Source organism: Malaclemys terrapin, chromosome 4, assembly GCF_027887155.1.
Source record: "Malaclemys terrapin pileata isolate rMalTer1 chromosome 4, rMalTer1.hap1, whole genome shotgun sequence".
Taxonomy (NCBI): Eukaryota; Metazoa; Chordata; order Testudines; family Emydidae; genus Malaclemys; species Malaclemys terrapin.
Genome location: NC_071508.1, coordinates 14023627 through 14051392, shown reverse-complemented (window position 1 = coordinate 14051392; position 27766 = coordinate 14023627). Strand labels below are relative to the sequence as shown.

The window sequence follows — 27766 nt, the reverse complement described above, 5'->3', positions numbered from 1 at the left end:
TGTGGCAACACGTAGCTGCTTTCTGCTGCTTCCTCTGCAATGGCCAAGCTGTCTAATGCCTGCTAGGCGAGGGAGGCTGATCCTGCCAACGCGTAGACACGCGTGAGGAACTTTGTCTCTAGAAGTGCTACTGGAGTCAATGGGACCGCTGCCGTAAGTAAATTATTCATGAGTGCAAAGATGATTGCAGCCCAATTAAGTTTGCAGACACCAAAACATTTGGAAGATGCATCACAGAACCAGGCTGCTGCTATTGCTGGAGTGGCAGGAAGAAATCAGCTTCCCAGTATTCCCAGCCCTCGTGGAAGGGGCTAGGGGGAGGAGCTGCGAAATGTGAACACGTGTCTGACTCTGGAGACAGCTGTCAAGTATCAGAGGGGTAGCCGTGTTAGTCTGAATCTGTAAAAAGCAACAGAGGGTCCTGTGGCACCTTTGAGACTAACAGAAGTACTGGGAGCATAAGCTTTCGTGGGTAAGAACCTCACTTCTTCAGATGCAAGTAATGGAAATCTCCAGAGGCAGGTATATATCAGTGTGGAGATAACGAGGTTAGTTCAATCAGGGAGGGTGAGGTGCTCTGCTAGCAGTTGAGGTGTGAACACCAAGGGAGGAGAAACTGTTTCTGTAGTTGGATAGCCATTCACAGTCTTTGTTTAATCCTGATCTGATGGTGTCAAATTTGCAAATGAACTGTAGCTCAGCAGTTTCTCTTTGGAGTCTGGTCCTGAAGTTTTTTTGCTGTAAGATGGCTACCTTTACATCTGCTATTGTGTGGCCAGGGAGGTTGAAGTGTTCTCCTACAGGTTTTTGTATATTGCCATTCCTGATATCTGACTTGTGTCCATTTATCCTCTTGCGTAGTGACTGTCCAGTTTGGCCAATGTACATAGCAGAGGGGCATTGCTGGCATATGATGGCATATATAACATTGGTGGACGTGCAGGTGAATGAGCCGGTGATGTTGTAGCTGATCTGGTTAGGTCCTGTGATGGTGTTGCTGGTGTAGATATGTGGGCAGAGTTGGCGTCGAGGTTTGTTGCATGGGTTGGTTCCTGAGTTAGAGTTGTTATGGTGCGGTGTGTGGTTGCTGGTGAGAATATGCTTAAGGTTGGCAGGTTGTCTGTGGGCGAGGACTGGCCTGCCTCCCAAGGTCTGTGAAAGTGAGGGATCATTGTCCAGGATGGGTTGTAGATCACTGATGATGCGTTGGAGAGGTTTAAGCTGAGGACTGTAGGTGATGGCCAGTGGAGTTCTGTTGGTTTCTCTTCTGGGCCTGTCTTGTAGCAGGAGGCTTCTGGGTATACGTCTGGCTCTGTTGATTTGTTTCTTTATTTCCTTGTGTGGGTATCGTAGTTTTGAGAATGCTTGGTGAAGATCTTGTAGGTGTTGGTCTCTGTCTGAGGGGTTGGAGCAGATGCGATTGTACCTCAGTGCTTGGCTGTAGACGCTGGATCGTGTGGTGTGACCGGGGTGGAAGCTGGAGGCATGAAGGTAGGCGTAGCGGTCGGTGGGTTTTCGGTATAAGGTGGTGTTAATGTGGCCATCGCTTATTTGTACGGTGGTGTCCAGGAAGTGGACCTCCCGTGTAGATTGGTCCAGGCTGAGGTTGATGGTGGGGTGGAAGCTGTTGAAAGCATGGTGGAATTCTTCCAGGGCCTCCTTCCCATGGGTCCAGATGATGAAGATGTCATCAATATAGCGTAGGTAGAGAAGAGGCATGAGTGGACGAGAGCTGAGGAAGCGTTGTTCCAGGTCAGCCATAAAAATGTTGGCATATTGTGGGGCCATGCGGGTGCCCATAGCGGTGCCACTGGTCTGGAGGTATATATTGTCACCAAATTTGAAATAATTGTGCATGAGGATAAAGTCACAGAGCTCAGCAATAAGTTGTGCTGTGTCATCATCAGGGATACTGTTCCTGACAGCTTGTATTCCATCTGTATGTGGGATGTTTGTGTAGAGAGCCTCTACATCCATGGTGGCTAGGATGGTGTTTTCTGGGAGGTCACCAATGCATTGTAGTTTTCTCAGGAAATCTGTGGTGTCACGGAGATAGCTGGGAGTGCTGGTGGCGTAGGGTCTGAGTAGGGAGTCCACATATCCAGACAGTCCTTCAGTGAGAGTGCCAATGCCCGAGATGATGGGGCGTCCAGGATTTCCAGGTTTGTGGATCTTAAGTAGTAGATAGAATAACCCCGGTCGGGGCTCTAAGGGTATGTTGATTTGTTCCTGTGTTAGTGTAGGGAGTGTCCTGAGTAGATGGTGCAGTTTCTTAGTGTATTCCTCAGTGGGATCTGAGGAAAGCGGCCTGTAGAATTTGGTATTGGAGAGTTGTCTGGCAGCCTCCTTCTGATAGTCAGACCTGTTCATGATGACAACAGCACCTCCTTTATCAGCCTCTTTGATGATAATGTCAGGGTGGTTTCTGAGGCTGTGGATGGCATTGCGTTCTGCACGACTTAGGTTATGAGGCAAGAGACAGCTGGTAACAATACAAGCTTGACGAGGTATCAACTGCCCCATCCTGGAACACACCCTCAGGAGGGGTGGCTTGTGCTTTGGGGCCCTGATTGCCTTAATTCAGCCCTTCCAGCTCTAGGCCGCCCTGCCAAAAATCTCACTCCTTTGGAGAGACAGTCCCTCATTTTAAGAACAGGAGTACTTGTGGCACCTTAGAGACTAACAAATTTATTAAATTTATGCATCCGAAGAAGTGGGCTGTAGTCCACGAAAGCTTATGCTCTAATAAAGAAGTGGGCTGTAGTCCACAAAAGCTTATGCTCTAATAAATTTGTTAGTCTCTAAGGTGCCACAAGTACTCCTGTTCTTTTTGCGGATACAGACTAACACGGCTGCTACTCTAAATCCCTCATTTTAGATTCTCACTTTACAAAATGTAGGTCTTTGAACAAAATCTTCCTAACCTTTGTTAAAAATAAACCTTACAAAACCCCTTAATCATTCTCACCCAGTTTGCATTTTACTTAGCGTGGATAGTGGATAGAGATTTTTGTACTTGCCCCTTGCAAAGAGTGCAGTCACATAGCTTTCTGTCTCTCACTTTTGATTAATTGCCTGACCTCCAGCCAGAGGTCTCCAAACACCTTCCCCTGCAATGCTACATGTCCCATCCTGTATACAATAATATTTCATGTATGTGTGTATGCATGTCTTTGTTAAAGAGTGTTATTTCCCCCCCGCCCTTTCTTTATAGTGAATATTACTCACAGGTTCTCAAGTCGGGAGCTGCAGTGATTGTCTTGCAAACACTGCAGGGGGATGTTTAAATCAAGCCAAAAATATTTTCATTTAAATCTATATAAACATTTCTAATAAAACAGAATAGACAGAGCGAGCACAGCATGAGCATGTGGGAAGCCTGGCCTGCTGCTGTCATGGCTGTCCCCTTACTCTGATAAACAGAGGACTTCAGAGCAGTCAATTCAGCTGTTGTAAGAAGCGCTAAGAAGGCCTCAATCCTGCAATAGGATGCATGCAAGTGGACCTGTGTCAATGAGGATTTACATCAATAAGATGCTGCGCTGGCCTCTCTGAATGGATCCAATTGCAGGACCAGGGCCTAAATTACATCCCACTTTTGATATCTGGCTAGAAAACAAGAAAAGCGGAGCCCCAGGCATACCAAGCAAGAAGATGCAGCAATTTCAAGACAGAAACTATTTGAAGGAAACCAGAAAATTAGTCACACATTTTGCTCTATGCAAGGAATAATGGGGAATGTCTGATGCATGTAGGAAAGAAATGTGTGAGCAATTTTCTGGTTTTCTTCAAATAATTCCCACTTTGAAATGGGTTCTTTTGTGTTTGGGTGATACTATATTTTGTGCAGGCTGACTATTTTTCAGATCATTTACTGTATTTTAGGAGAAACATTTGCAACTTAAAAAAAAAAAATCTGTGTTTTCAATTCAGACTTCTGTATATTGTACAGACATAATAAACTTGCAGAGGATTCCAAAATTGTGACAGTATACAGACCTGATCGTGCAAACACTTATCCACCTGCTTCACTTTACTCATTGTGAGATGTCCCAATGAAGGGACATCGCAGAAACTAGCGGGCTTAAGTGTTGGGTGAACTGAAAACAGGCAAAGTTGTTGCACAGTATGGGAACACAGCACTGAATCTGGGGCCTCTCTTGGAGCATGCGCCAAACATGCCACAGTCACACCACGCTGAGACCAGGGGAACTGAGAATAAGCAGGTTCAGTGCATGCCATAGTTGAGATGCGGGATGAGAACACCCACAGCAACAGCAATGAATGGGATGGTTCACACCCCTCGGAACTATTCATTCAAGCTATTTTAATCTTCATGGGATTTTTTGATTCCACACCTCTGCAAGTCTCCTATGCTACAGAGGAGCACGCAGAGCCCCTTCACCCTACACTGAGGTGGGGTAGGGACTTTGGGGTCCCTTCCCCCTTTCTGCCTCCTTCTAGCAGATGCACTCCTCACAGACCCACCTACAGAACAAGGAAATGCACAGTTAAGGTAACCTCCTCTTCTAGACCATACACGCGACACAACCTTAACTCTGCTACTGGGGAGATGGCCTTAGTCACAGGGAATATAACAATACTTTATCCAGCCTAACAAAAACTGATAGTTTAATAGTGCCCACAATGCTCCATGTCAGCATTCCTATTATACGCTTCTATGTACCTTCATTGTGTTCTCTGTGGCACCATTGATAGAAGATGCTGGTAGGGCACTGGCAGACCTCACAGTGGTATAGCAACGCCATTTTCCTGAGGCACTTTTGAGAGCAGGAATCAGAGGGTTTTAAAGATGTAAAATTTCCTCTGACTTAGCCCAACACTGCCCTTTTTCATCCTAACTGCTGAACTCAACCCACTTTAGGGAAGGGAAGGCACTGAGATCTCCCTGAGGTACTCTTTATTGTGGTGATCAAAAGGGAAGAGGGTTAAGGCAATGGTGGAAGTGCTATGGGAAGCATTATCTTAACTGAGCATTTCCTTGTTTTCTAATGTTTGTGTTTTGTTTTGTGTATTTGCTGATGTTCAGGCATGTGTGTGTCAGGTGGCCACTTCTACATTCTGGGAGGGTATGATGAGGCATTGCCAGGCAACCTACCCTCCCTTTAACTGTGTTTTGTTAAAACAACAAGGAGTCCAGTGGCACCTTAAAGATTGACAGATTTATTTAGGCATAAGCTTTTGTTTTTCATGTTTTGTTAGTGAATAGAGGATTCCACATGGCTTCACACACAGGAACAGTCAGTGGAAAAAGAACGGAAGCCCTCGTACACGTTAAAAGATTTTGAATAATGATTTATAAAAATAAATCACAGTTCAGTGTGAATAGAATCTCCAATTTCTCTCACATGCATGACATGCCTCTGGGGATATGGGCAGGGTTGTGATGTCTGTTGCCAACACCAGATGGCTCTCAGGTTTTCCTTTCAGAATGTTAGCTGTGTTAGTCTGTATCAGCAAAAACAAGGGGGAGTCCTTGTGACACCTTAGAAACTAACACATTTATTTGGGTATAAGCTTTTGTGGGCTAAAACCCACTTCCACGAAAGCTTATGCCCAAATAAATGTGTTGGTCTCTAAGGTGCCACAAGGACTCCTCGAGGTTTTCCTTTGCAACACTATTCATATCTCCCCTCATCAAGAGTCAGGGACACAGGACGCTCATTAATGTCTCCTTTGTTCAAACATGCATTAGAGAACTGTAACACTTTACATAGAGTAGACATATTCCCTACCCTAAAAAGTTTCTCTCTCTCTCTCTCTCTCTAAGGTACTTATCTGACCACCATTATTGTAGTAGCTGAGTGCTTTGCAATCTTGAATGCATTTATCCTTATAACACTCCGGTGTGGTAGGGAAGTGCTAGCTATTAGACTCATTTTACTGATGGGAGTCAGACGTCTTCACTGACACAAGAGTTTTGTTTAGTATCAGAGGGGTAGCTGTGTTAGTCTGAATCTGTAAAAAGCAACAGAGGGTCCTGTGGCACCTTTGAGACTAACAGAAAGAGTTTTGTTTGTTTGTTTGTTTTGTACAAGATCCCTAATACATACTAGTTATCTCACTGTAAAATCCTAAATGGAGACAAGGTACTAGTAGTTTTTGTCACAAGGTAGCCCTAGCCAGCAAGTGCTGACTTATCTTAGTTCACCTCACGGTAAAACCACAGTGCCTTGTCTCTGCTCTATTTTTCCCTCGGAGTAGCTAACCTGTGTTAATTATCCCATAGTAACAACATGCCTTTTTGGCTAGTGAAGACAGTCGCAGAGAGGCTAAGGCCGAGTCCACACTACAAACTTCTGTTGGTCAGGATGCGTGGAAGTGTGATCCTTCACCAAAATCACTGTGTTGGCAAAAAAACCTGGCAAAACTGCTTTTGCTGGTATAGTTTATTTCATTGGTGAGGAGTGGTTGCCAGAATAAACTCCACTGGCAAAAGTGCAGTTTTGCCTGTATGATCTGTGTCCACACTAGGAGCACTTTGCCAGTATAATATACTGGTATAGCTATTCCAGAAAAGCACTTCTCGTGTAGACTTATCCAAGGTCACACAGGGAGTCTGTAGTGGAGCTAAAAAATGAACCAGGTTTCTATTTAGCACCCTAACCGCTCTTCCACTCTCCTGTTATCTCAGGATATCCACCTACAGTAGACATCACAGGAGGAAATGAACAGGGCTTTGCAGTTAAAAGGGGCTGTATGTAAAGGAAGAATGGAAAGGGGAAAAAGAAAAGCCAAACCCCATTACACTCCAGGGGCCGGGCCTCTCCCAGCAACAACCGTGTTTGCTTAGCTGCAGTTATGTCAATGGAATGGAAAACTTTCCATTTCCAATCCCCAGTAGCTTTTAATTGTGTGTGTCTGTGTGTGGGGTGTTAACGTTTGTTTGCACTGAGTGAGTCCCAAGCAGCAGCAGCTCTGGGTCCTGCACACCAGAGTGGGGAGCGGGGGGGCACACCTAGATCCCACCGTGTGCTAGGCTGGGGGCTCTGAGTGGGGAAGCAGAAACGCTGCTCCCCGGGGTGGGTCTCAGAGAAGGGACCGCACAGGGCAAGGCCCAGGGAGCTTCCAGGGTTCCCAGGCCCAGCCCTACTCTCCTTCCCCCGCCTCCCAGTTCACCCTGGGTTATTTCCTCGTCTCTCTCCCCCTCTCTCCCCTCCCCCTCTTGTCCCTCAGCGCGCAGACGCGGCCGCTGCCGGACCGGGCGGGGAGGACGTTTCCCTAGCAACCGCCCGGGGTCCCGCCGCTGCCGCGGCCTGGGCCCGAGCGAAGGAGCCGCCCCAGCCCGGGGGGAGCGGTGTGCGGGGCCGGGAGGGGGATGGGGCCCGCTGCCCCCCCGCCGTGATGCTGCTGAGCAGGAAGCCGGAGGGGCCCCTCACCGCAGGTAACGCGGGGCCCCGCATCCCGGCCGGGGTCTCGGGGCCGCCCCAGCGCAGCCCCGCCTCGGTCCCACGTGCCGGGGCCTGGGCATGAGACACGGTCCCCCGCCTCCATGTGCCCGGGGGAGCCGGGGGCCGATGTACTTGGGCGGGGGGGTGGCCTGGGTCCCCCCCACCCCAGCGGTGCACCCCTCGGGGGGGGGTGATGCACTTGGTCGGCCTGGGTCCCCCCCAGCGGTGCCCCCCTCGGGGGGTGATGCACGTGGGCGGGGGGTGCCTGCCGGGGGGACGCGGGGGCCATTGGCAGCATGGGGCGGGGAACCCCTGGGGTTGGGGGGAGTGAGTAGAGGGATCACAACACCACGGGGCGAGGGGGTTTGATCCCGGGGGTGGGGGCAGCAGGGAGGGTCCGGACTGCAGGGGGAGGCGGGTTTCCCATCCGCTCAGACAGATGGAAACCCCCCGGGGGTGGGGGACGAGTGATTAGAGGGATAAAAATAAGGAGGAAAAGTGGTTGGTTCTATGGGGGGTGGGGGCAGCTGGGAGTATAATCAAGGGCAGGGGAGTACTGGGGTGAGATCTCATAGGCGCCTGTGGGGGAATAACTAGGGGGAACCTAAAGTGTGGTGGGGAGTGAAATCAAATGACAGGAAACGTAGACTGTCTTGGGAAACATCTCCTAAGGGTGCGAGTTACTCGTCGTCCCAGGAAACCAGTGGAAGCCTAATCATCCCATGAGACTTTTGAAACTAGACTGGACAAAGCACTGGAGAATAGATTGTAACGAACAATCCAGTTCTGGACAAGGCGTGAAATATGCAAACAGTAGAAAACTTCCTTCTGTGGTGATTTCAAATGATGCTGAGTTTCTTTCAGTGCCTACTTTTTTTTTTTTTTTTTTTTGGTAACTTAGTAGCTGTTATGTCTTTGTACATTTCACTCTGCTAAACCAAAAGGGGAGGATGAATACAGCAAAAACAGCAATTGGTTGTTAAAACAACACATTTTATCTGTATAGCATCCATCTAAAGTATCCCTGGTGTTTTTACGGGAAAACAAATGTGGATTAAATGACTCAAAACAGGCCAGATTTCATCAGGACTTGGGCAGACTCTGCACAAGGAAAGGAACATTCCTGGCATTTTTCCTTTGGCAACTTATTTTATATCCTTGACTGTGTTTTCAATTAATGCTTGAAGTGTTTGTTATCCTTTAAAGTAACCACAGAGTAGAGTAGTTTTTCAGAATCCAAGTTTAAAGGAAGCTAGAGAGTTTCCAGAGATTAAGAAAAGGAACACAATTTTCCCACTCTTCTATTTTGTACAGTATCTGCATTATATAATTCTGTAAATATATGTGTTCTAGCATTCAGTTCTGTGACTTATACAATGTACATTAATTTACTATTGAGCACCCTTCACGTATATCAGTATATTGTACAAAACATTCCTAATAACACACAAGTTTACAAAGAAGCTGGTGATACATTGTTGTGAAAAAAATGTAGTTCATTCTTCATACACAGCAGTGAACAAGCATGTTTTCTGGTGGCAGACGAAATTAGCTGATCACATTTTGCCTTGAACTTGTAACTGGGAATTTTTAAATATAATTTCCAACTTCCCGGTTGTGATTGCTTGTTTGGGAGAAGTGACTGAGTTTTGCATTTTGTCAGCAGAACTAAAATGAAAAACCAATTAGTTAAACTTTTTAGAGCATTGTTTTGGTATACGAAGGACAGTATTTATAGCAATGAGAGAGGATGTCATATTATTTCGATATAAATAGTACTTTTTGTCTAACTCACACTGACATTATGAGTGCAGATGGTGATCAAAACTCTGGAGTTTTAATGTTAATTGCTTTAGCCAATTTTATTTTAAGCACAGTCATAGAACTTTGTCTATTACTGTAGAAATCATTTTAAAAAACTATTTTGCCAACCATTGTTAGTAGCAACGAATTTATTGACTGTGGTTCCTCCACGTCATATTTACAGAGAACCTACTTTAAAGGATAGTCTTATCCAGTATTTAAATGCCTGCTCATTTTCCATTGCCACTCTAAATACAGATAGTTCAGGATTATCCTTCTTTTTCCTTAAAATAGGATATAGGTTAAAGGTTCTTAAGGATGTTTTTGCACTGCAAAAAAATGACAGATGAATCTAATTTAAGAAAAGCTCCTAGTTTTTAAAAAAAATAATCAGAAACTAAGGTTTGAACAGTGCTTTCTAAATGCTTAGGATCATTAAAAGAAATAAAACTGTTGAGTAGCTCATTAATATTTAGCTATGATGCTCTTGCTGCATTTTATCCAATAAATTAGCAAAAGCTGACTGTCTTAGCAAAAACTTTGAAGAATGATTACAAATGAGATAATTTTTAGGAGCTGAGACAAATGTCTTTTCCTGTATTAGTGCACACGGTTGTGACTAACTGGCTTCTATATTTGACATGTTCAGCCAGGTTTGGAGATGGATTGTATGATTCCTACATGAGAATAGATCAAATTAGGTACCCAGATCCTACAAATGAAGAACACAGCCCTTCTGGACTTCCTTCACTTGGGAGATCAAATGTGAGTAATTTTCTGGCTTCTTGCTTTGGTGATCTGGTTGGTAATGAAATAATGATATAAACTAAGTAGTCACACAGTAAATTAATAAAGCTAAATATTATAACCTTGTCACAGCTCATTAACACACTTGCTTTTACTAACTATCAATAAAAAAGGTAACATGATATGGTGTTCTGCATGAACCGGCTAAGTAACTCTGAATAAGCTAATTTATAATCCATTGTCCATGCTTTGATCAAGAAAGTTAGTTTACAACCTGTTTGGGACCTCATGCCATAGAACATCACATACTGATATATATGGTAGTTTATTAATCCACAGCTGTATTCTACTTTAACTAGTGCACACTTATATTTATTGTCTCACATGAAAATACTGGAAATAACAGGGGCATAATAGTAGAACACAACCAGAAGTTCTGTTTGTACAAATGTGTGATTTGTAGATACACCCAACGAAATACAAAAAAAAAAATTTTTTTTTGGTGGGAGCACTAGCATTATCTGGCACTTTAATTGATAGCAAAATAGCACTTCACAGACTTCTGATGTTCAATTTGTATTTTTGTAGCAGTTGTACATTTCTTAAACAGAAGTTTTGAATCGTGATCCTTTCTTTAATTGTCTCAGCTGGACTGTAGCAGTCATTTTCAGCTGTGTAACAGTCATACTGTAAAATAGTCTGGAAATATATTTAGGCTCCAGTTGAATTCTGTCTGAAATCTTGTGCTCCTTGAAAATTTGTGGCTAAAAGCCAGATTGAAGAAATGGGATAGATGAAGGGACAAATTTAAAAATGAACTTATTGAGAAGTCAATAGAGTGAGATAGTTTATGCCAGCAGTTAATTTGACCGGCCTTCTTCCTCAAACACTGAGGTGCTTATATGTGAGAGACATGTGTGAGCATATTGATACAAAAGAGCTGTAGTGCTGTCTTTAAATAATCTTTTAAATGATTAATGGTTGTGCAGTTTTCTTGCGATATAAAGTGCTATATCTAACTTACAACATATCCAAACATTTTCACAACTGTATTAAAATCAACTCTGGAACTAACAAGACACATGCCAAAAATAGCCCCTTGATCACTTTGCTTGTGTGTCACATCTCTTCTTTTCTCCTTCATCTGTATTTTGTCTGTTTAGACTGTCAGTTCTTTGGGACAAGGACTTTGTTTTCTTACTTGTTTGTAAAATGCCAAGCATTGTCTTTGTGCCAAACAAAATAAATACTTAGTAGTGTCCTGCTTAGCAGGAATTAGGAATGCATGTGGAAATGAAAATTTTAAGCAGTTTTTATGGGAAAACATTTAGATTGAAGAGATACTTGGTTTCTTTTCTTCAACATTTTCTGTTTTGTCACAGAACTTTGTCTATTACTGTAGAAATCATTTAAAGAAAATTATTTTGCCAACCATTATTAGTAGCAACGAATTTATTGACTTTGGTTCCTCCACGTCATATTTACAGAGAACCTACTTTAAAGGATAGTCTTATCCAGTATTTAAATGCCTGCTCATTTTCCATTGCCACTCTAAATACAGATAGTTCAGGACGGGGACAGGTGAGCAAAGCCCACAGGTAAGTGGGGAACATGGAGACCTGGGAGATGGGTTGGAAACGAGAGGGAATGTGGGCTATCTTGGCAGAGAGGAAGGAGGGTCAGGACAAAACTGGGAGGAAAGATCAAACCAGTATTTTAGATGCCTATATACAAATGCGAGAAGTATGGGTAATAAGCAGGAAGAACTGGAAGTGCTAATAAATAAATACAACTATGACATTGTTGGCATCACTGAAACTTGGTGGGATAATACACATGATTGGAATGTTGGTGTGGGTGGGTACAGCTTGCTCAGGAAGGATAGACAGGGGGAAAAGGGAGGAGGTGTTGCCTTATATATTAAAAATGTACACACTTGGACTGAGGTAGAGATGGACATAGGAGATGGAAGTGTTGAGAGTCTCTGGGTTAGGCTAAAAGGGGTAAAAAACAAGGGTGATGTCATGCTAGGAGTCTACTACAGGCCACCTAACCAGGTGGAAGAGGTGGATGAGGCTTTTTTTAAACAACTAACAAAATCATCCAAAGCCCAAGATTTGGTGGTGATGGGGGACTTCAACTATCCGGATATATGTTGGGAAAATAACCCAGCAGGGCACAGACTATCCAACAAATTCTTGGACTGCATTGCAGACAACTTTTTATTTCAGAAGGTTGAAAAAGCTACTAGGGGGGAAGCTGTTCTAGACTTGATTTTAACAAATAGGGAGGAACTCGTTGAGAATTTGAAAGTAGAAGGCAGCTTGGGTGAAAGTGATCATGAAATCATAGAGTTTGAAATTCTAAGGAAGGGTAGAAGGGAGAACAGCAAAATAGAGACAATGGATTTCAGGAAGGCGGATTTTGGTAAGCTCGGAGAGCTGATAGGTAAGGTCCCATGGGAATCAAGACTGAGGGGAAAAACAACTTTCAAAGGGACATTATTAAGGGCCCAAAAGCAAGCCATTCCGCTCGTTAGGAAAGATAGAAAATGTGGCAAAAGACCACCTTGGCTTAACCACGAGATCTTGCATGATCTAAAAAATAAAAAGGAGTCATATGAAAAATGGAAACTAGGCAAAGGCACAAAATGAGCTCAAACTAGCTACAAGAATAAAGGGAAACAAGAAGACTTTTTATCAATACATTAGAAGCAAGAGGAAGACAAAAGACAGGGTAGGCCCACTGCTTAGTGAAGAGGGAGAAACAGTAACAGGAAACTTGGAAATGGCAGAGATGCTTAATGACTTCTTTGTTTCGGTCTTCACCAAGAAGTCTGAAGGAATGCCTAACATAGTGAATGCTAATGGGAAGAGGGTAGGTTTAGCAGATAAAATAAAAAAAGAACAAGTTAAAAATCACTTAGAAAAGTTAGATGCCTGCAAGTCACCAGGGCCTGATGAAATGCATCCTAGAATACTCAAGGAGCTAATAGAGGAGGTATCTGAGCCTCTAGCTATTATCTTTGGAAAATCATGGGAGACGGGAGAGATTCCAGAAGACTGGAAAAGGGCAAATATAGTGCCCATCTATAAAAAGGGAAATAAAAACAACCCAGGAAACTACAGACCAGTTAGTTTAACTTCTGTGCCAGGGAAGATAATGGAGCAAGTAATTAAGGAAATCATCTGCAAACACTTGGAAGGTGGTAAGGTGATAGGGAACAGCCAGCATGGATTTGTGAAGAACAAATCGTGTCAAACCAATCTGATAGCTTTCTTCGATAGGATAACGAGTCTTGTGGATAAGGGAGAAGCTGTGGATGTGGTATACCTAGACTTTAGTAAGGCATTTGATACGGTCTCGCATGATATTCTTATCGATAAACTAGGCAAATACAGTTTAGATGGGGCTACTATAAGGTGGGTGCATAACTGGCTGGATAACCCTACTCAGAGAGTTGTTATTAATGGTTCCCAATCCTGCTGGAAAGGCATAACGAGTGGGGTTCCGCAGGGGTCTGTTTTGGGGCCGGCTCTGTTCAATATCTTCATTAACGACTTAGATATTGGCATAGAAAGTATGCTTATTAAGTTTGCGGATGATACCAAACTGGGAGGGATTGCAACTGCTTTGGAGGACAGGGTCATAATTCAAAATGATCTGGACAAATTGGAGAAATGGTCTGAGTTAAACAGGATGAAGTTTAACAAAGACAAATGCAAAGTGCTCCACTTAGGAAGGAACAATCAGTTTCACACATACAGAATGGGAAGAGACTGTCTAGGAAGGAGTATGGCAGAAAGGGATCTAGGGGTTATAGTGGACCACAAGCTAAATATGAGTCAACAGTGTGATGCTGTTGCAAAAAAAGCAAACATGATTCTGGGATGTATTAACAGGTGTGTTGTGAGCAAGACACGAGAAGTCATTCTTCCGCTCTACTCTGCTCTGGTTAGGCCTCAGCTGGAGTATTGTGTCCAGTTCTGGGCACCGCATTTCAAGAAAGATGTGGAGAAATTGGAAAGGGTCCAGAGAATCTTGCCTGCATGCTCGGGGTTCTACTGATCGCCATATTTGGGGTCGGGAAGGAATTTTCCTCCAGGGTAGATTGGCAGAGGCCCTGGAGGTTTTTCGCCTTCCTCCGCAGCATGGGGCGGGGGTTGCTAGCTGGAGGATTCTCTGCGACTTGAAGTCTTTAAATCACAGGATTTGGGGACTTCAACAGCTGAGTCAAGGGAAAGGGGGTGGGTCAGCTTTTGTGGCCTGCATCATGCAGGAGGTCAGACTAGATGATCATAATGGTCCCTTCTGACCTTAAAGTCTATGAGTCTATGAGAAGAGCAATAAGAATGATTAAAGGTCTTGAGAACATGATCTATGAAGGAAGGCTGAAGGAATTGGGTTTGTTTAGTTTGGAAAAGAGAAGACTGAGAGGGGACATGATAGCAGTTTTCAGGTATCTAAAAGGGTGTCATAAGAGGGAGGGAGAAAACTTGTTCACCTTAGCTTCTAAGGATAGAACAAGAAGCAATGGGCTTAAACTGCAGCAAGGGAGGTCTAGGTTGGACATTAGGAAAAAGTTCCTAACTGTCAGGGTGGTTAAACACTGGAATAAATTGCCTAGGGAGGTTGTGGAATCTCCATCTCTGGAGATATTTAAGAGTAGGTTAGATAAATGTCTATGAGGGATGATCTAGACAGTATTTGGTCCTGCCATGCGGGCAGGGGACTAGACTCGATGACCTCTCGAGGTCTCTTTCAGTCCTAGAATTTATGAATCTATATAAAATTGCATTCGTATTGAAAACTCCAGGTACCCTCAACTGTCTCTCTTCTCAGACTTAGTTATATACAGTAAACTAAACGTTTCTGCTTTCAGAGACACATAGTTTTAATTTAGTTTGTAAAAGTAACAGTTGAGACACTTGGAAGGGCAAAACATTTAGCAAACTGGTTAGCCATTTCCTTATTATTCATAATGAAGTTTTTCTGAGTATGTGAGAAATCGTCAGTGGAGTATTATTTGTGTTGTTTATCAAGTTTCTTGGCTGCTGACAGCTAATTTATGGCAAAAGTAAACTGTGCAGTTCCTGGCTTATAAAATGAAGTCATTGGAAGAAGGCTGATGTGTTGATTTCAGACCAATTCTCCAGTTTGCCAAGGTCATTTTGAATTCTAATCCCATCCTCCAAACTGCTTGCAACCCCTCCCAGCTTGGTGGTCTTCATCCACCTTATAGTAATTTCATCTACCATATTTTCCCCATTTGCTTGTGAGAATGTTGTATGGGACTGTGACAAAAGCCCTATTAAAGACAGGATATATCTAGTGCTTCTCATGCATCCACTATGCCCATTATCCTGTCAGAGAAGGAAATTAGTTTGGCTTGGCATGTTTTGTTCCTGACAAATCCATATTGGCTATTCCTTATCACCTTATTCTCCAGGTTTGAACAAATTGCTTGTTTAATCATTTGTTCCAGTATCTTTCTGAGTATCGAAGTTAGGCTGACTGGTGTATAACTCCCCTTTGTGAAGATAGGTGCTATGTTTGCCCTTCTTCGGCCCACTAGGACCTCACCTGTCCTCCATGAGTTCTTGAATATAATCGTTAATGGTTTAGAGATTGCTTCAGCTAATTCCTTAAGTACTCTATGGTGAATTTTATCAGGCTTTGTTGACTTAAATACATCTCTTTTATCTTTTTGAAGTCTTAAAAGCTTTATTCTCCCACCTGGGTACAGAGGGGTACACTTGCTCCCTTTGTACCTCTTTCCAGAGGAACCCTGCAAATTGAGGCTGCCATGGAGATGCACTGAATCAGCACAGATATCTGACAGGCCTTTAACCGCCATTATTCTGCAGTTATAACTTTTGATCAAATACTACTGTTTTTTAATACACTAAGTTGAAGCTAGTAGCATGTAGTAAAATAGCAGCACAACTTTAAGCTCAGATGGGTTTTGTGAGTTGTGCAGGGCTCATAAATGCAGCAGGTCTGATTTCCTCAGCAGTATTGGTAGTCTGAAGTGTCAGAAGACTTCAGGATAACTCAGACAGCCAGTAAATGAGGACGAACAACATTGTGGATGAGACCTTGCCACTTGTGGTGATTAAAACAATATACCATATCTACTTGTTCATAAGCCGAATATTTTTGGTAAAAAAGTGACGCATCAAAGAGCCGGGGTCGCACCACTTCCCGCAGCTCCCATTGGCTGGGAACAGCAAACCGCCGACACTGGGAGCTGAGGGGCTCCATGCCTGTGAATGCTCCAGGTAAACAAAACGTCCAGGCCTGCTAGCGGCTTACCCTAATGGGCCAGGAGCCAAAGTTTGCCAACCCCTGAAATATAGGGTCTGCTTATGAAAGGGTCATACAGTTTTTGCTCTTTTTACCTAACCATCTTGGGGGGTCGGCTTATAAACGAACGGGCTAATGAACAAGTATATACTATATATTTTTAACTACCTTTGTCTATATTAAGGGGATAATATTCACTATTTAAAAAAAAATACTTTACCCTTATTAGTATCATGGTAGCATCTTAAAACTAGAAAGTATAAACAAGTAAATCAATAAATCTCGCTTTTCACCATTTTTACTGTTTATTTTTGGGGCGGAGGGAGGAGAGTTTTGTTTTTTTTAGCACATGATTCAAGTGCTGGCTTCAATGAAACTGAATTAGTCAGTTTCACCTGCTGGTTCTCAAGTACTGGCACAATGCAGCTTTTTGGGTTTCTAGCTCTACAAGGGATCACCATAGTCAAAGAATTCATAAAAGCATTTCTCTTTAGATTTTGTATTCCTTTTTATCCCCCTCTTTTTTTCTTTGTGAATCCTAAATGTTATGGCAAAACTATTTGCTAGTGCCCTTTGAGGTACATCATCATTTGGAGAATGGTTATACCATATTTAGTATAATTCTAGCTCTTAAAGTGTTGCACTAGTTCCTAATTGTACAGCACTGTAACAGAAGTGTGTGTGGTGCTCTAAGGCCCTATTTGTATTTTAGGATGTCACGTGAACAGATCTAGGTTACAGGACAACAAAGCAAAGTTGATTATTTATCTTCTAGGGCATCTTGATGAGTTTGTCTAGGATAGGAACATAAGATATCTACAGGACAGTGTATCGATGTGAGATTTAAATGTAAGTTAACGGGTGCATTAGCCTTTTTTAAATGGTGAAACTCTGCCTTAACACCTTCATTCCTGAATTGTTTTCCAGGTATGAATTTTGGGAAGGGGGCAGGGGACGAAAGAGAACAAAAAATGCATAGCAACTGGCCAAGTAGTTTGTGAGTGGAACTGCAGCTGCATGCAGGCAAGCGCAGGAAGGAATCCCGAGTAATGCAGGGATGTGAGCAACAATAGGTCAGGCTCTGTGAAATGCTTTGATTTTTGAGCTGTTCCCAACATGCCACTAAAGAGTTAACTACCAGTCTTGCTGCTTTTTACAAATGTTTTTTGAATTTAGAGAAAGTTCAGTGTTTTGCTTTTCAGCCAACCTCCTTTTACATCCTGGTGGGAGGCGTGTCAGATGAAGGTCATGCTGGAAACAAAATACTGAACTTTTTCTAAGCAGTTTTGTGTGTATGTAAAATATATAATATCATGTACTCAAATTGACTTCACCTTTAAAAATCAAGTTAGTTCAGCGGGCTTAAAGACCTTTCCAATAAAGTGTTTCAAACACCTGACATAAGTATTCTGCAATGGACCATTAAATAGCTGCTGCTATCTTAAGTGAAAGCTCTGAAAGCCTCCTGTTAAAAGGATATGGTCAGAAGTGCTCCTTCAATGGCTTTTCTTCCCTTACTATTATGGGTAATTCATCTGTTCCTGCTGCTTATTCCTCACCTGAAATTCTAATTCTCTTGCGTAATCATTTCTCTAGGACCATTTATTTAGGATTAATGATGTAGAAAAGGGAGAGACAGCAAAACTTTCAAATGACACACAATTATTTGTAAAGTCTAAAGAAGACTGAGGAACTTTGCAGGAACCTCATAAAGCTAGATAAATAGGCATTGCCTGCTGGAAGATGAAATTGAGTGAAGTTCACTATAGCACATACAGTCCTGGCCCTTTAAAATCCTTCCTGCCTGCATGGTGAGTTAATTTAAATAACACAGAGTTCTTGTACAAAGAATATCCTTTCCTGTAGTACAGGTAGACTTTTCAAGGACTAGGGCTATGTGCTTAATCAAATTCTGATTGCAGTCAAAGTAAAAAAGACATGGTCACACACAAGATTTCTGCTATGGAGGTAGGAGAACAGTTTTTCAGACATCTTAACAAAAAGAAAACAAAACCCCAAAACAAAAACTGCACCTTGTTCCAAGTCTGGATTCTCTGTTCATTTGCAAATTTACCATTTTGATCTCCTTGCCCTTCATTCTCTATGCCTTTCATTCAGAATCTTATAGTATCTCTCACTCTTATCTCAGCAGTTCAGCCACAGGCTGAAAGAATAAAGTGTTTATTGTATGTTTTCAGTGAGTTCCTGGAAAGGTGTGTCTCTTACAGTGTATTGTCCACATTTCTGGGCAGACATAACACTGAATAAAGGAGAGATTCCAAAGGCCTAATCATCACTGATCTGAGACAGGCTCCTAGAGGAAGTCTGCATTTTCCAGGCTCCTGTCATGAAGTGCACACTAACATTTCAGTGCAGAGCTAGCAAATTGACTCTTAACCAGGACGGAGGACGGGGGATATTTGCGAAGTTGTTTTTGGCAAACATAATCATTGCTCTTATTTACTGACTGTGTTGAGATGGTGGATTGTATGTTTAACTAAAAAGTAATTGGATGTTATTGCTCTGGAGCTACAGGTTTATTTATACTTTTGCTTGATTGCTAAGCAGCTATTTGAGTTTCAGGGACTGGGCTTGGCACATGTCTCACATCTTTATTGAGATTAAAGGCCAGAATGGAAAACAGATGTTGCTGCACTAGTCCTGACTTTTTCAGCATTGCATAGGATAGTATCTCATGCGATTTTGTAGTGTAGAATGCTGGGGAAATGAAAGGAGCAATAATCGTGAATGAGTGCATTGCCTTTAAAGGAAGGGACGGAATTTCAGGGAGTGCAGCATTGGCTAATTTTAATCCTGTAAAAATGACAAGTCTTAAATATATTCCGCAATATTTTCCTACTAGTCGTAATGTTCTGTCTGCAACAAATTAACATCTCTTGGTAGATGAAAATATTTATGCCCAAATTAGCTTAGAGCAGTGAGTGGAGAACTGTTGTGTTTTAGAACACTAGAAGGGGAGGAAAAAGGAAAGAAACTTGATGGAAGCTGGTATTCGTGGGGATACACACTGTATCCAGTTTTGCAGTCTGACACAGTAATGTGACCCTCTTTAAAGTCCATGGGAGTTGTGGGTACGTATTTGAGCATAAACACAGCCTATTTTATCTTGTTTTGTCATCTTCCTCTTGCTTGCTGTTGTCCCTTTTTCCCCATCCTTTTACCCCATCCATCGTGGATTTTTTACTCTAGATCCCTTGTCTCCCCTCTGCGCACTTGTCCATGTAATATTCTCCCCCCCTCTGCACACATTCATGCTAGGTTGCATATCTCAAACAGGTGCAAGCTGCATCTGTCATTGGGTCATGTTTGCCACACCCACCTCCAAGACTAAACATAGCAATACTGGGCTGCACCACCTGCCCTTTTTCTGAACTAGAAGATACGGTATATTTATACGTACTCCATTTTCAAAAAGTTCATTGCATTTGGTGTACAAACACGTGTATGGCAGTGCATATAACTCAGATTAGAATAGATAACAATATAATTTATGCAGTACATTTAAAATACATCTGCATTGTGAAAATAAATGCAAACCTAATGCTGATGTCAAAGCATTTTGTTTTATGTGGTATTTTAATCTTCTTCTATCCATTTAAAAAAAAAAATTAAGATTTGGCTTTTTTCATCCCTATAGGTTACTAGCAACAAACTCACTATGAAAGATCATCCTCTGACTGGAAGTCAGGTCAAAGTTGAGCAACTATTTGAGGACTCTGGCAATAAGAGGAGCAGTACTCTTCAGTCTGCAGGAATCAGTAGTTCCGAAAGATCTCTTCCTTCCCTGTCAAAAGATAAAAGTATAGACAGCTTAAGCACAGCCAAATCTTGTGGAAGTTCATCAAAAGTGCGCAAAGCTATCTCTCAGGCTCCAGAGCAAGCAGTGAAGCAATATAAACATCAGTTATCTGCTTACGAGCAGCAAGAAATATGTAACTTTTCTGAAATTTACTTTGTGGGTCCAAATGCAAAAAAGAGGCAAGGAGTAGTCGGTGGCCCCAACAATGGAGGATATGATGATGACCAAGGTGGATACATTCATGTGCCTCATGACCATCTGGCTTACCGATACGAAGTACTTAAAATAATTGGAAAGGGCAGTTTTGGACAAGTAGCTAAAGTTTATGATCATAAACTCCACCAGCATTTGGCCTTAAAGATGGTTCGCAATGAGAAGAGGTTTCACCGTCAAGCAGCAGAGGAAATTCGGATTTTGGAGCATCTCAAGAAACAGGATAAAACTGGCAGCATGAATGTTATTCACATGCTAGAAAGTTTTACCTTTCGGAACCACATATGTATGACCTTTGAGCTCCTGAGCATGAACCTGTATGAGCTGATCAAAAGAAATAAATTTCAAGGGTTCAGTGTGCAGCTGGTACGCAAGTTTGCCCACTCTATATTACAATGTTTGGAGGCTCTTTATAAAAACAAAATCATACATTGTGACCTGAAGCCAGAAAATATACTTCTAAAACAGCAAGGGCGGAGTGGCATCAAGGTTATTGATTTTGGGTCTAGCTGCTTTGAGCACCAAAGAGTCTACACGTATATTCAGTCTCGATTCTATAGGGCCCCAGAGGTCATTCTGGGAAGTCGCTATGGGATGCCCATAGACATGTGGAGTTTTGGTTGTATTCTGGTGGAACTGTTGACTGGATATCCTCTTTTTCCTGGAGAAGATGAGGGAGACCAACTGGCTTGTATGATGGAGCTTCTTGGAATGCCACCTCAGAAGCTTTTGGATCAATCCAAGCGAGCCAAGAACTTCATCAACTCCAAGGGTCATCCTCGCTACTGCACTGCAACTACACATACGGATGGGAAAGTGATCCTCAATGGCAGTAGATCACGCAGGGGTAAAATGCGTGGTGCTCCAGGCAACAAAGACTGGGTGACGGCGTTGAAAGGCTGTGATGACCCCTTGTTTATAGAATTCTTAAAAGAATGTCTTAACTGGGATCCTTCTGCGCGCATGACTCCAAGTCAAGCTTTAAGACACCCTTGGATTTGTAAGCGAATGCCCAAACCACCCAGTACTGATAAAAGCATGGGTAAACGGATATCTAACTACACAAGCTCCTTCCCAGGAATAGGTTCTAAGTTGCCTCCAGTAGTTGGAGTGGCAAACAAACTGAGGGCTAATTTAACATCTGAATCAAATGGCAGTATACCTCTATGCACTGTGCTACCAAAACTGGTCAGTTAATAGAAAATTATGTATTCCCAAAATACATACCATGTATTTTAATTATCTGCTAGAAACGTGTAAGGTGGTGAAATGCAGAGGTTTTTAATGGATTTACTTTTCATTAAACACTTAATCTTGTACAAAAAAAGATGAATCAAAATATAAACATTTCAAGGGCTAATTGTTTTATCAAGTTGTTTCAGTTGCAGTGTGGTGCATATTACATCACTTGATAGGTCAACACATCTGTTCTGGTCAGTGAGATTACATGCTTTAACAGTTGTGTTTAATAGCACTATTTAAAAAAGAATCAAATCATTTCTTATCAGGACAGTTTCAGTTAGCAAATGCTTTGTCACAAGACAGCAAGAAAAAAGCATTTAAAATTGTATTCTGTTGGATAGAATGAGCTCTGCTTTCAATTAATCCCCAAGTGAACTTCTTAAATTTGGATGAAATTTTACAGATTTACTGTCAAGAGCACAAGTGTTTTAATCTAAAAAGCGAGAATGTTACCGGTACTTGCCAATATCAAATTTATATTTGAATGATTTGGTTTCCCGACAGAATGCTTTCCCCTTACACGTTTTGGAGGGCTCCTGGCATATAGGGATCCAAGTTGCTGCATTCCTAAATTACTTAGGCTGGGATTTTCAAAGGAGCATACAAGTAGTTAGGGACACATCAGTTGTGTGTAGACCTGCTAGGATCAACTTCTTTACTGGGATATGTACTCACTACCCCCACTGAAGTCAATGGGAGTTGCAGGCATGCACAAGAGCAGAACTGGATCATAACATGAAGTATAATTTGCTCAGGGCTATTAAAAACATTGTTTTGACTTAAATTTAATTAGGGTTACCATATTTTGAGTGTCCAAAAAGAGGACACTCCACGGGGCCCCAGCCCCGCCCATGCCCCCGCCCCAACTCCACCCCTTTCCCAAAGTCCCCACCCCAACTCCGAACATTTGATTCGCGGGAAGCCTGAAGCAGGCAGCAGGTAAGCTGGGGTGGGGGGGGTGGGGGGAGGAGGCGCGGCCCAGTCTGGCCCCCCCAACTGAGCGGCTCCTTCCGGCGGCCAGCCCCAGCGTCTCCAGCCTAGCTCGGCTCCTGGGGTGCTGGCCCCAGCCAAGCACCCCCGGCCGGCCCCGGGCCGGCCCCTGGCCCAGCACCCGCGGCCCCGCACCGCCGACCCTGGATCGCCGGGCCCGGCTCGGCCCCGCATCCCCGGGCCAAACCCCGGCCGAGCGCCCCCGGCCCCGCACCTCCGGCCCGGCCCCGCACCTCCGGCCCGGCCCCGCACCTCCGGCCCGGCCCCGCACCCCTGGCCCAGCCCCGCCGGTCCCGGTCCTGCACCCCCGGCCCAGCCCCGCCGGCCCCGCACCGCCGGGCCAGCCCCCAGCCGAGCACCCTGGCCCAGCACCGCCGCTCCCGGCCCAGCACCCAGCGGCGCCGGCCCCTCCCTATTTTCCCGGACATGTTCGGCTTTTTGGGATTTCCCCCCGGATGGGGATATGAGGCCCAAAAAGCCGGACATGTCCGGGAAAATCGGACGTATGGTAACCCTAATTTAACGTACACTTTTGCTAACTGATTCTTTCCCCATCCCTCCCAAAATGAAGATGCCCAGCCAAAATAAAGCACCCTTGCCATTAGAAATGTTTACAGTACTACGCTCTTAAAGTCTTTTTTTCTGTCCTGCAGGGTGAATTCCATTGAATAACATTGAAATCATTTTAAAAATAGTCACTCCTTTTTGCTAGATAAGTAGAATTTTTAAGGGTCAGGACTGTAACCAGAGGTTATGTGTGAGACAAGAGACTAGTCACTGAAAGAGTGGCCTGAAATCTTTTTAAACACAAATTGTCAGATTTGGTAAAGAGTAATAAATTTAAGTATTGAAATGCAAGTTTGTATGGGGGGAAAGTTGCTCTGTTTCTAGCAGTGTCCTAGCAGGTGGCTGAAAGAATGAGATGTCTCAGATGCTGTTTGGAGTGCTTCAGATATATTCTTTCTCTCTCTCTCCCCCTGGCAAGAATGTGAAATGTTGTTATGACCAATAGAGACAGCAGCACAACTTGTCAAGATTGTTCTCCTCAGAGCCCCATGGTCCGGGAGGATTCAGTTACACAAACATCTGATCCCTTGCCAAGTGTCTGAACAGAGTTTTAAATACAATTTTAGAGCTTTTACAAACAGAGCATTTTAAATTTAACAAGTTTCTCTAGAGCAGGTTTATGTTAAAACAGGGAAACCAAAGGAATTATTGGTGTGATTTGCAAAATATATTGACCAAACAGCTAAATCCCAGACTCTTTCTGAGAAGATGGAAATGCATTTTTTTCTCTGTTGCGTTTAGTTGTATTTATCCGTAAAATGTTTGATGATAAAAGGCCCAGTCCTGCAAGTTTGTCAGCATATCGCAGGGTCAGGACCAAAATTAGGCAAAAAGGGGCTTTGGATCAGGCTCAGTGGTGGCGGCAAATGCCCTCAAACTGTTTGGTAAATACCATTGTAAAAATTCAAGAAGACAGAGCACAATTTGGATATATATTTATTCTGATCTCTAAATTCCAAACTTTCCCCCAGGAAGTTGGCTATATTAAGGGTTCTGCAGTACATGGCCTTTTAAATTTTGTTGTAATTTTTCTTCAATAAGCTTAATAATCACATTAATTGAAAGTAATGCAGCTTAGCATTTATCCATACATTGGTTAATATGTCTCAAATGCCACTACATGTGGTCCTTATATGGTCATGTTGCACTTTATAGCAATCTTCCTCAAATGGCTGGCTACAGTAATTTTTTATTTGAATGGAAAGTCAAGCAAGCACACTTTAATAAGTGCTATAAGATGCCTATGGTTTTAGCTGAATTGAATACATATGGAGCATCTTCAGAAGCAAGAGTAATTATTTGCACAATGTGAATGAAATCTTTGGAGAAACACCACAGGAGCCATGGAAGAATATTCAAGACAAATGAAAAAGAGAATATTACATATATGAGGACAAATTATCATTATTGCTATTTATATTATGATAGGACCTATAAACTTCCTTTAAGGATTAGGGCACCATACATACAGTAGAAAACATGTGTCTGCTCTAGAGAGCAATGAACACGGTCCTTGATGCCAGAGGTTTTTGATCTGTTAAAGTACTGCATGAAACAAGATTATTTTAGTGTCACGTCACCAAAAATACCGTAGCTACCATTTTAGATGGCCTCTAATGTTACACTTCTTGTATAGATACAGTGCTGTCATTTGAAATGTGTGTTATAAAGCAGGAAATATAACAATGGCAGAAAAAATACCACTGCTTTTACCAGAAACATTTGTTCACCTTGACCCCAGTTAAGCAAGGTACCTAATCACATGCCTAACTTTCAGCACATGAGTAGTCCCATTTAAGTAGGACTACTCACATGTTTAAAATCAGGAACATGCTTAGGTACCTTGTTGGATAAAGGCCTTTGACTGTATAGACATTGCAGAGAAGGAAAAACAGAACACCTAGTATGTTAAGTTTGTTTAAAATGGAAAAAGTAGCTTTTTGTTGGTACTGGTGCATTGTCCTCTGTTGTTTTCTCTATTTTGCAAATCAGCAAGATCCCAGTGGGTCTCCCAGGCATTAGTGAGGTTCTACTGTAATTTAAATCATGTTCACCTGTGACTCTAACACAAAACAAATGTAATTTATTGAGGTTTATAGTAAAACCATAACATCAAATTTGTAAGAATTTTTAATGGATTAGTCCAAACTTCATTTTTAAAACTTCCTTATAATGTTCATTATGTTTTACAACACATAATGTAGACATATTGTAAATAACACGGGCTGTTTATTGTGTGGTTTTTAATCCTCTTTTAAGAAGTGTGGATTGTAGCAATTTAATTTAGCAATATTTTTAATTTAAATTACTGAATAATAAGACATAAGCATCACATGTGACATACAACTGTTTACTTTTACACTGCGGCAAACATAATATGACTATCCAAGATGCAAGGATAAACGTGGTTCTATTTTAAAAGTCAGGCGGGCAGGGGAGTATTACTCTTCCATTACAGATGCAAACATTTGCATTTAGTACTCAAGGTTATGTTATGTTCCTTCATAGGTTTGCTCTTACTAATACTGATTATTGAAAAAGTGTTTTTCACTTTTATACTGATCATTCCATACAGTTGTCATTTTCCACATGCTGCAGTTACTGTTAGAATTTTTGTTTTTTCTTCCTACCTAGTTTGAGAAAGACGTCTCGTCTAGTGACAATTTAAGAATCTAAACTAATTGGAAGGGGTTTGCATTCTGAGAGAATTTTTGTGGAACGGTGGGTGTGTTAGTCAAAATCTGGTATAGTTCACTTTGACTGTGATCCCTTTGGACTTGGCGGCGGTAAAAAAAATTAGTATCTTTTTAATGGTAAACTAATACTACTGGTGCTTCATTACAGTGATCCTCTGAAAATTACCTCTGAATAAACCCTGGGTCCTTTAAAAAGACACCCACTACAAACCACAACCATCCCCTCCTCATTAGTAATGGCTATTTTGGTTGTGAAGCACATACATGATGATCTCAGCAGTGTCTTACTAATCCCAGCCATACAAGCAAAAGGCTGATTCTGCACCCAAAGCTCTGTGTCGAAAACGAGAGATGCCAATCCCCTGCCTGACAAAGTCTTTAATGCTGTAGTGGAAGTGAAGAGCCAAAATAATATGGAAATATTTGCAGTACTTTAATGCACTATGTAACAAGATTAAAGACAGAGGCTGTGTACCCAAAACTTTTTTTTTAATAGACAGATCTGTGAATCTGATTTCCTCGACCTGCCCTGTCTGAGCTGCTGTGCACCTACATCTCTCAAACTTCCGTAGGAATTTTGGGTGCTCTGCAACTGTGAAAATTGGGCTCTGAGTTCTGATACACAAGGTATACCCCTGCTCTTTTCAATGATTTTATCATGCTGCTCTTTTTAATAAGGAGGCAGAGAGATTAAGCTTATGTATACATATGTGTGTGTGTGTATGTGTATACACATACAGTAGGATTATATATAATCATACTTCCCTTAGAAGAACCCCCATCTAGTCTGGTATAAAACTCCCCTGATATCCTATTAAATATAGCTTCTAATTACAACTCCCACCATAACATGCAAAACACTTGGCTCCTCAGAACAGTCTTGTATAGGAGAACATTGTTCTATCTGCATTTAAACAGGGTGCATTTACTTTACACCAAATAACACCCTTATAAATTAGCTACCTGGTTGAAGTCTGGGTTGCTGAAAGAACAAACCATGTTCCCTGTTCATAGAACTGTGCCTTATTATTTTACGAGCCTACATTTGTCTCAGTGAAATCAAATTACTAATCAGGGTTTCTTATACATTGCAGCTGTTCATACTAAATGTCCATATGTCTAAAGAATTTACAGGTTAGCCTTTTTATTATTGTAAATTGTTATGAGGTGTAATATGGTGGCAAATGTAGAAAACAGTAAGGTGCATGTGAACTTAACATTTTCTCTTTGTGAAGGAACACTTTTGAAATAAGCCAGTTTTAAACTTTGTATGTAAATGTAATGAACAAATATTTCCTAAAATTGTACTTCAGTTCTTTTTTTTTTAAATAAATACATAATTTTCTTTAGCAACAGTCTCTGCAAATTCCTAAAAGAAATACTTGACTTTCTTTAAAAAGTCATCTAACTTGCATTGGCCACTATTACCCTCTGTGGTTCTTAACTAGAGTGCAATTGAAAAATGTCAGCATTTAAAGGAGACATTTCCCACGTGGTAAAATGTGGCATGTTTTGTGTGCAGAGGGAGGGAATGAGAAGATTAAGTGAGAAGGGAAGCAACCAAACCAACCAACCAACAACAGCCACAAATAAAAATAGCAAGCCGTAATGTAATTGCGAGGGAAAGGAACTAAAATATCAACTACCTGAATCTGAACCTAAAAATCTTTTTTCAGACTGGAAGTTTTCACCTTTGCTGTATACTTAATCTCCTCTCCTTGAACTAGAGGAAAACGTGTTGTGGACATCTACAATTTCAATATGCTCATGCTAAACGTGAATGACCTGACAAATGTTCTTATTAGCAGTGCTGCGTTTGAACATCTCAAAGTTTTGCCATAGCATTCTTGAGTCATCACTTTCTTATTTAATCTATTGGAGGTTTTTGTTGTGGAGGCAGAATCCCTTTAATCCCTAGGCTGGAAGGAAAAATCCAGCAATAGCTACTTAGGAAAGATTTGCTTTTAATA

At 42.1% G+C, this 27766-nt stretch overlaps 1 protein-coding gene across 4 annotated transcripts; it reads left to right on the top strand.

Moving 5' to 3' along the window:
- The first annotated feature begins 53 nt into the window (after positions 1-53).
- Positions 54-22749, top strand: DYRK3 (dual specificity tyrosine phosphorylation regulated kinase 3). Of its 4 annotated transcripts, none has more exons than XM_054024919.1 (3): positions 54-153; positions 9865-9980; positions 19927-22749. In XM_054024919.1, exons 2-3 carry the CDS (start codon positions 9897-9899, stop codon positions 21496-21498), a joined length of 1656 nt encoding a protein of 551 aa, XP_053880894.1. In that variant the 5' UTR covers positions 54-153; positions 9865-9896; the 3' UTR covers positions 21499-22749. The 4 variants fall into 4 exon arrangements, with proteins under 4 accessions (XP_053880894.1, XP_053880892.1, XP_053880893.1 ...); XM_054024917.1 differs by lacking the exon at positions 54-153 and adding an exon at positions 7230-7405; XM_054024918.1 differs by lacking the exon at positions 54-153 and adding an exon at positions 7993-8245.
- The last annotated feature ends 5017 nt before the right edge of the window (positions 22750-27766 follow it).

What these genes read in the sequence shown, in the direction of transcription:
- DYRK3 (XM_054024917.1), top strand. Translation starts at nt 7,366, where the DNA reads ATGCTGCTGAGCAGGAAGCCGGAGGGGCCCCTCACCGCAG. An exon ending in GGAGGGGCCCCTCACCGCAG is followed by an intron (nt 7,406 to 9,864) that starts GTAACGCGGGGC and finishes TGACATGTTCAG; the next exon opens with CCAGGTTTGGAGATGGATTG. An exon ending in CTTCACTTGGGAGATCAAAT is followed by an intron (nt 9,981 to 19,926) that starts GTGAGTAATTTT and finishes TCATCCCTATAG; the next exon opens with GTTACTAGCAACAAACTCAC.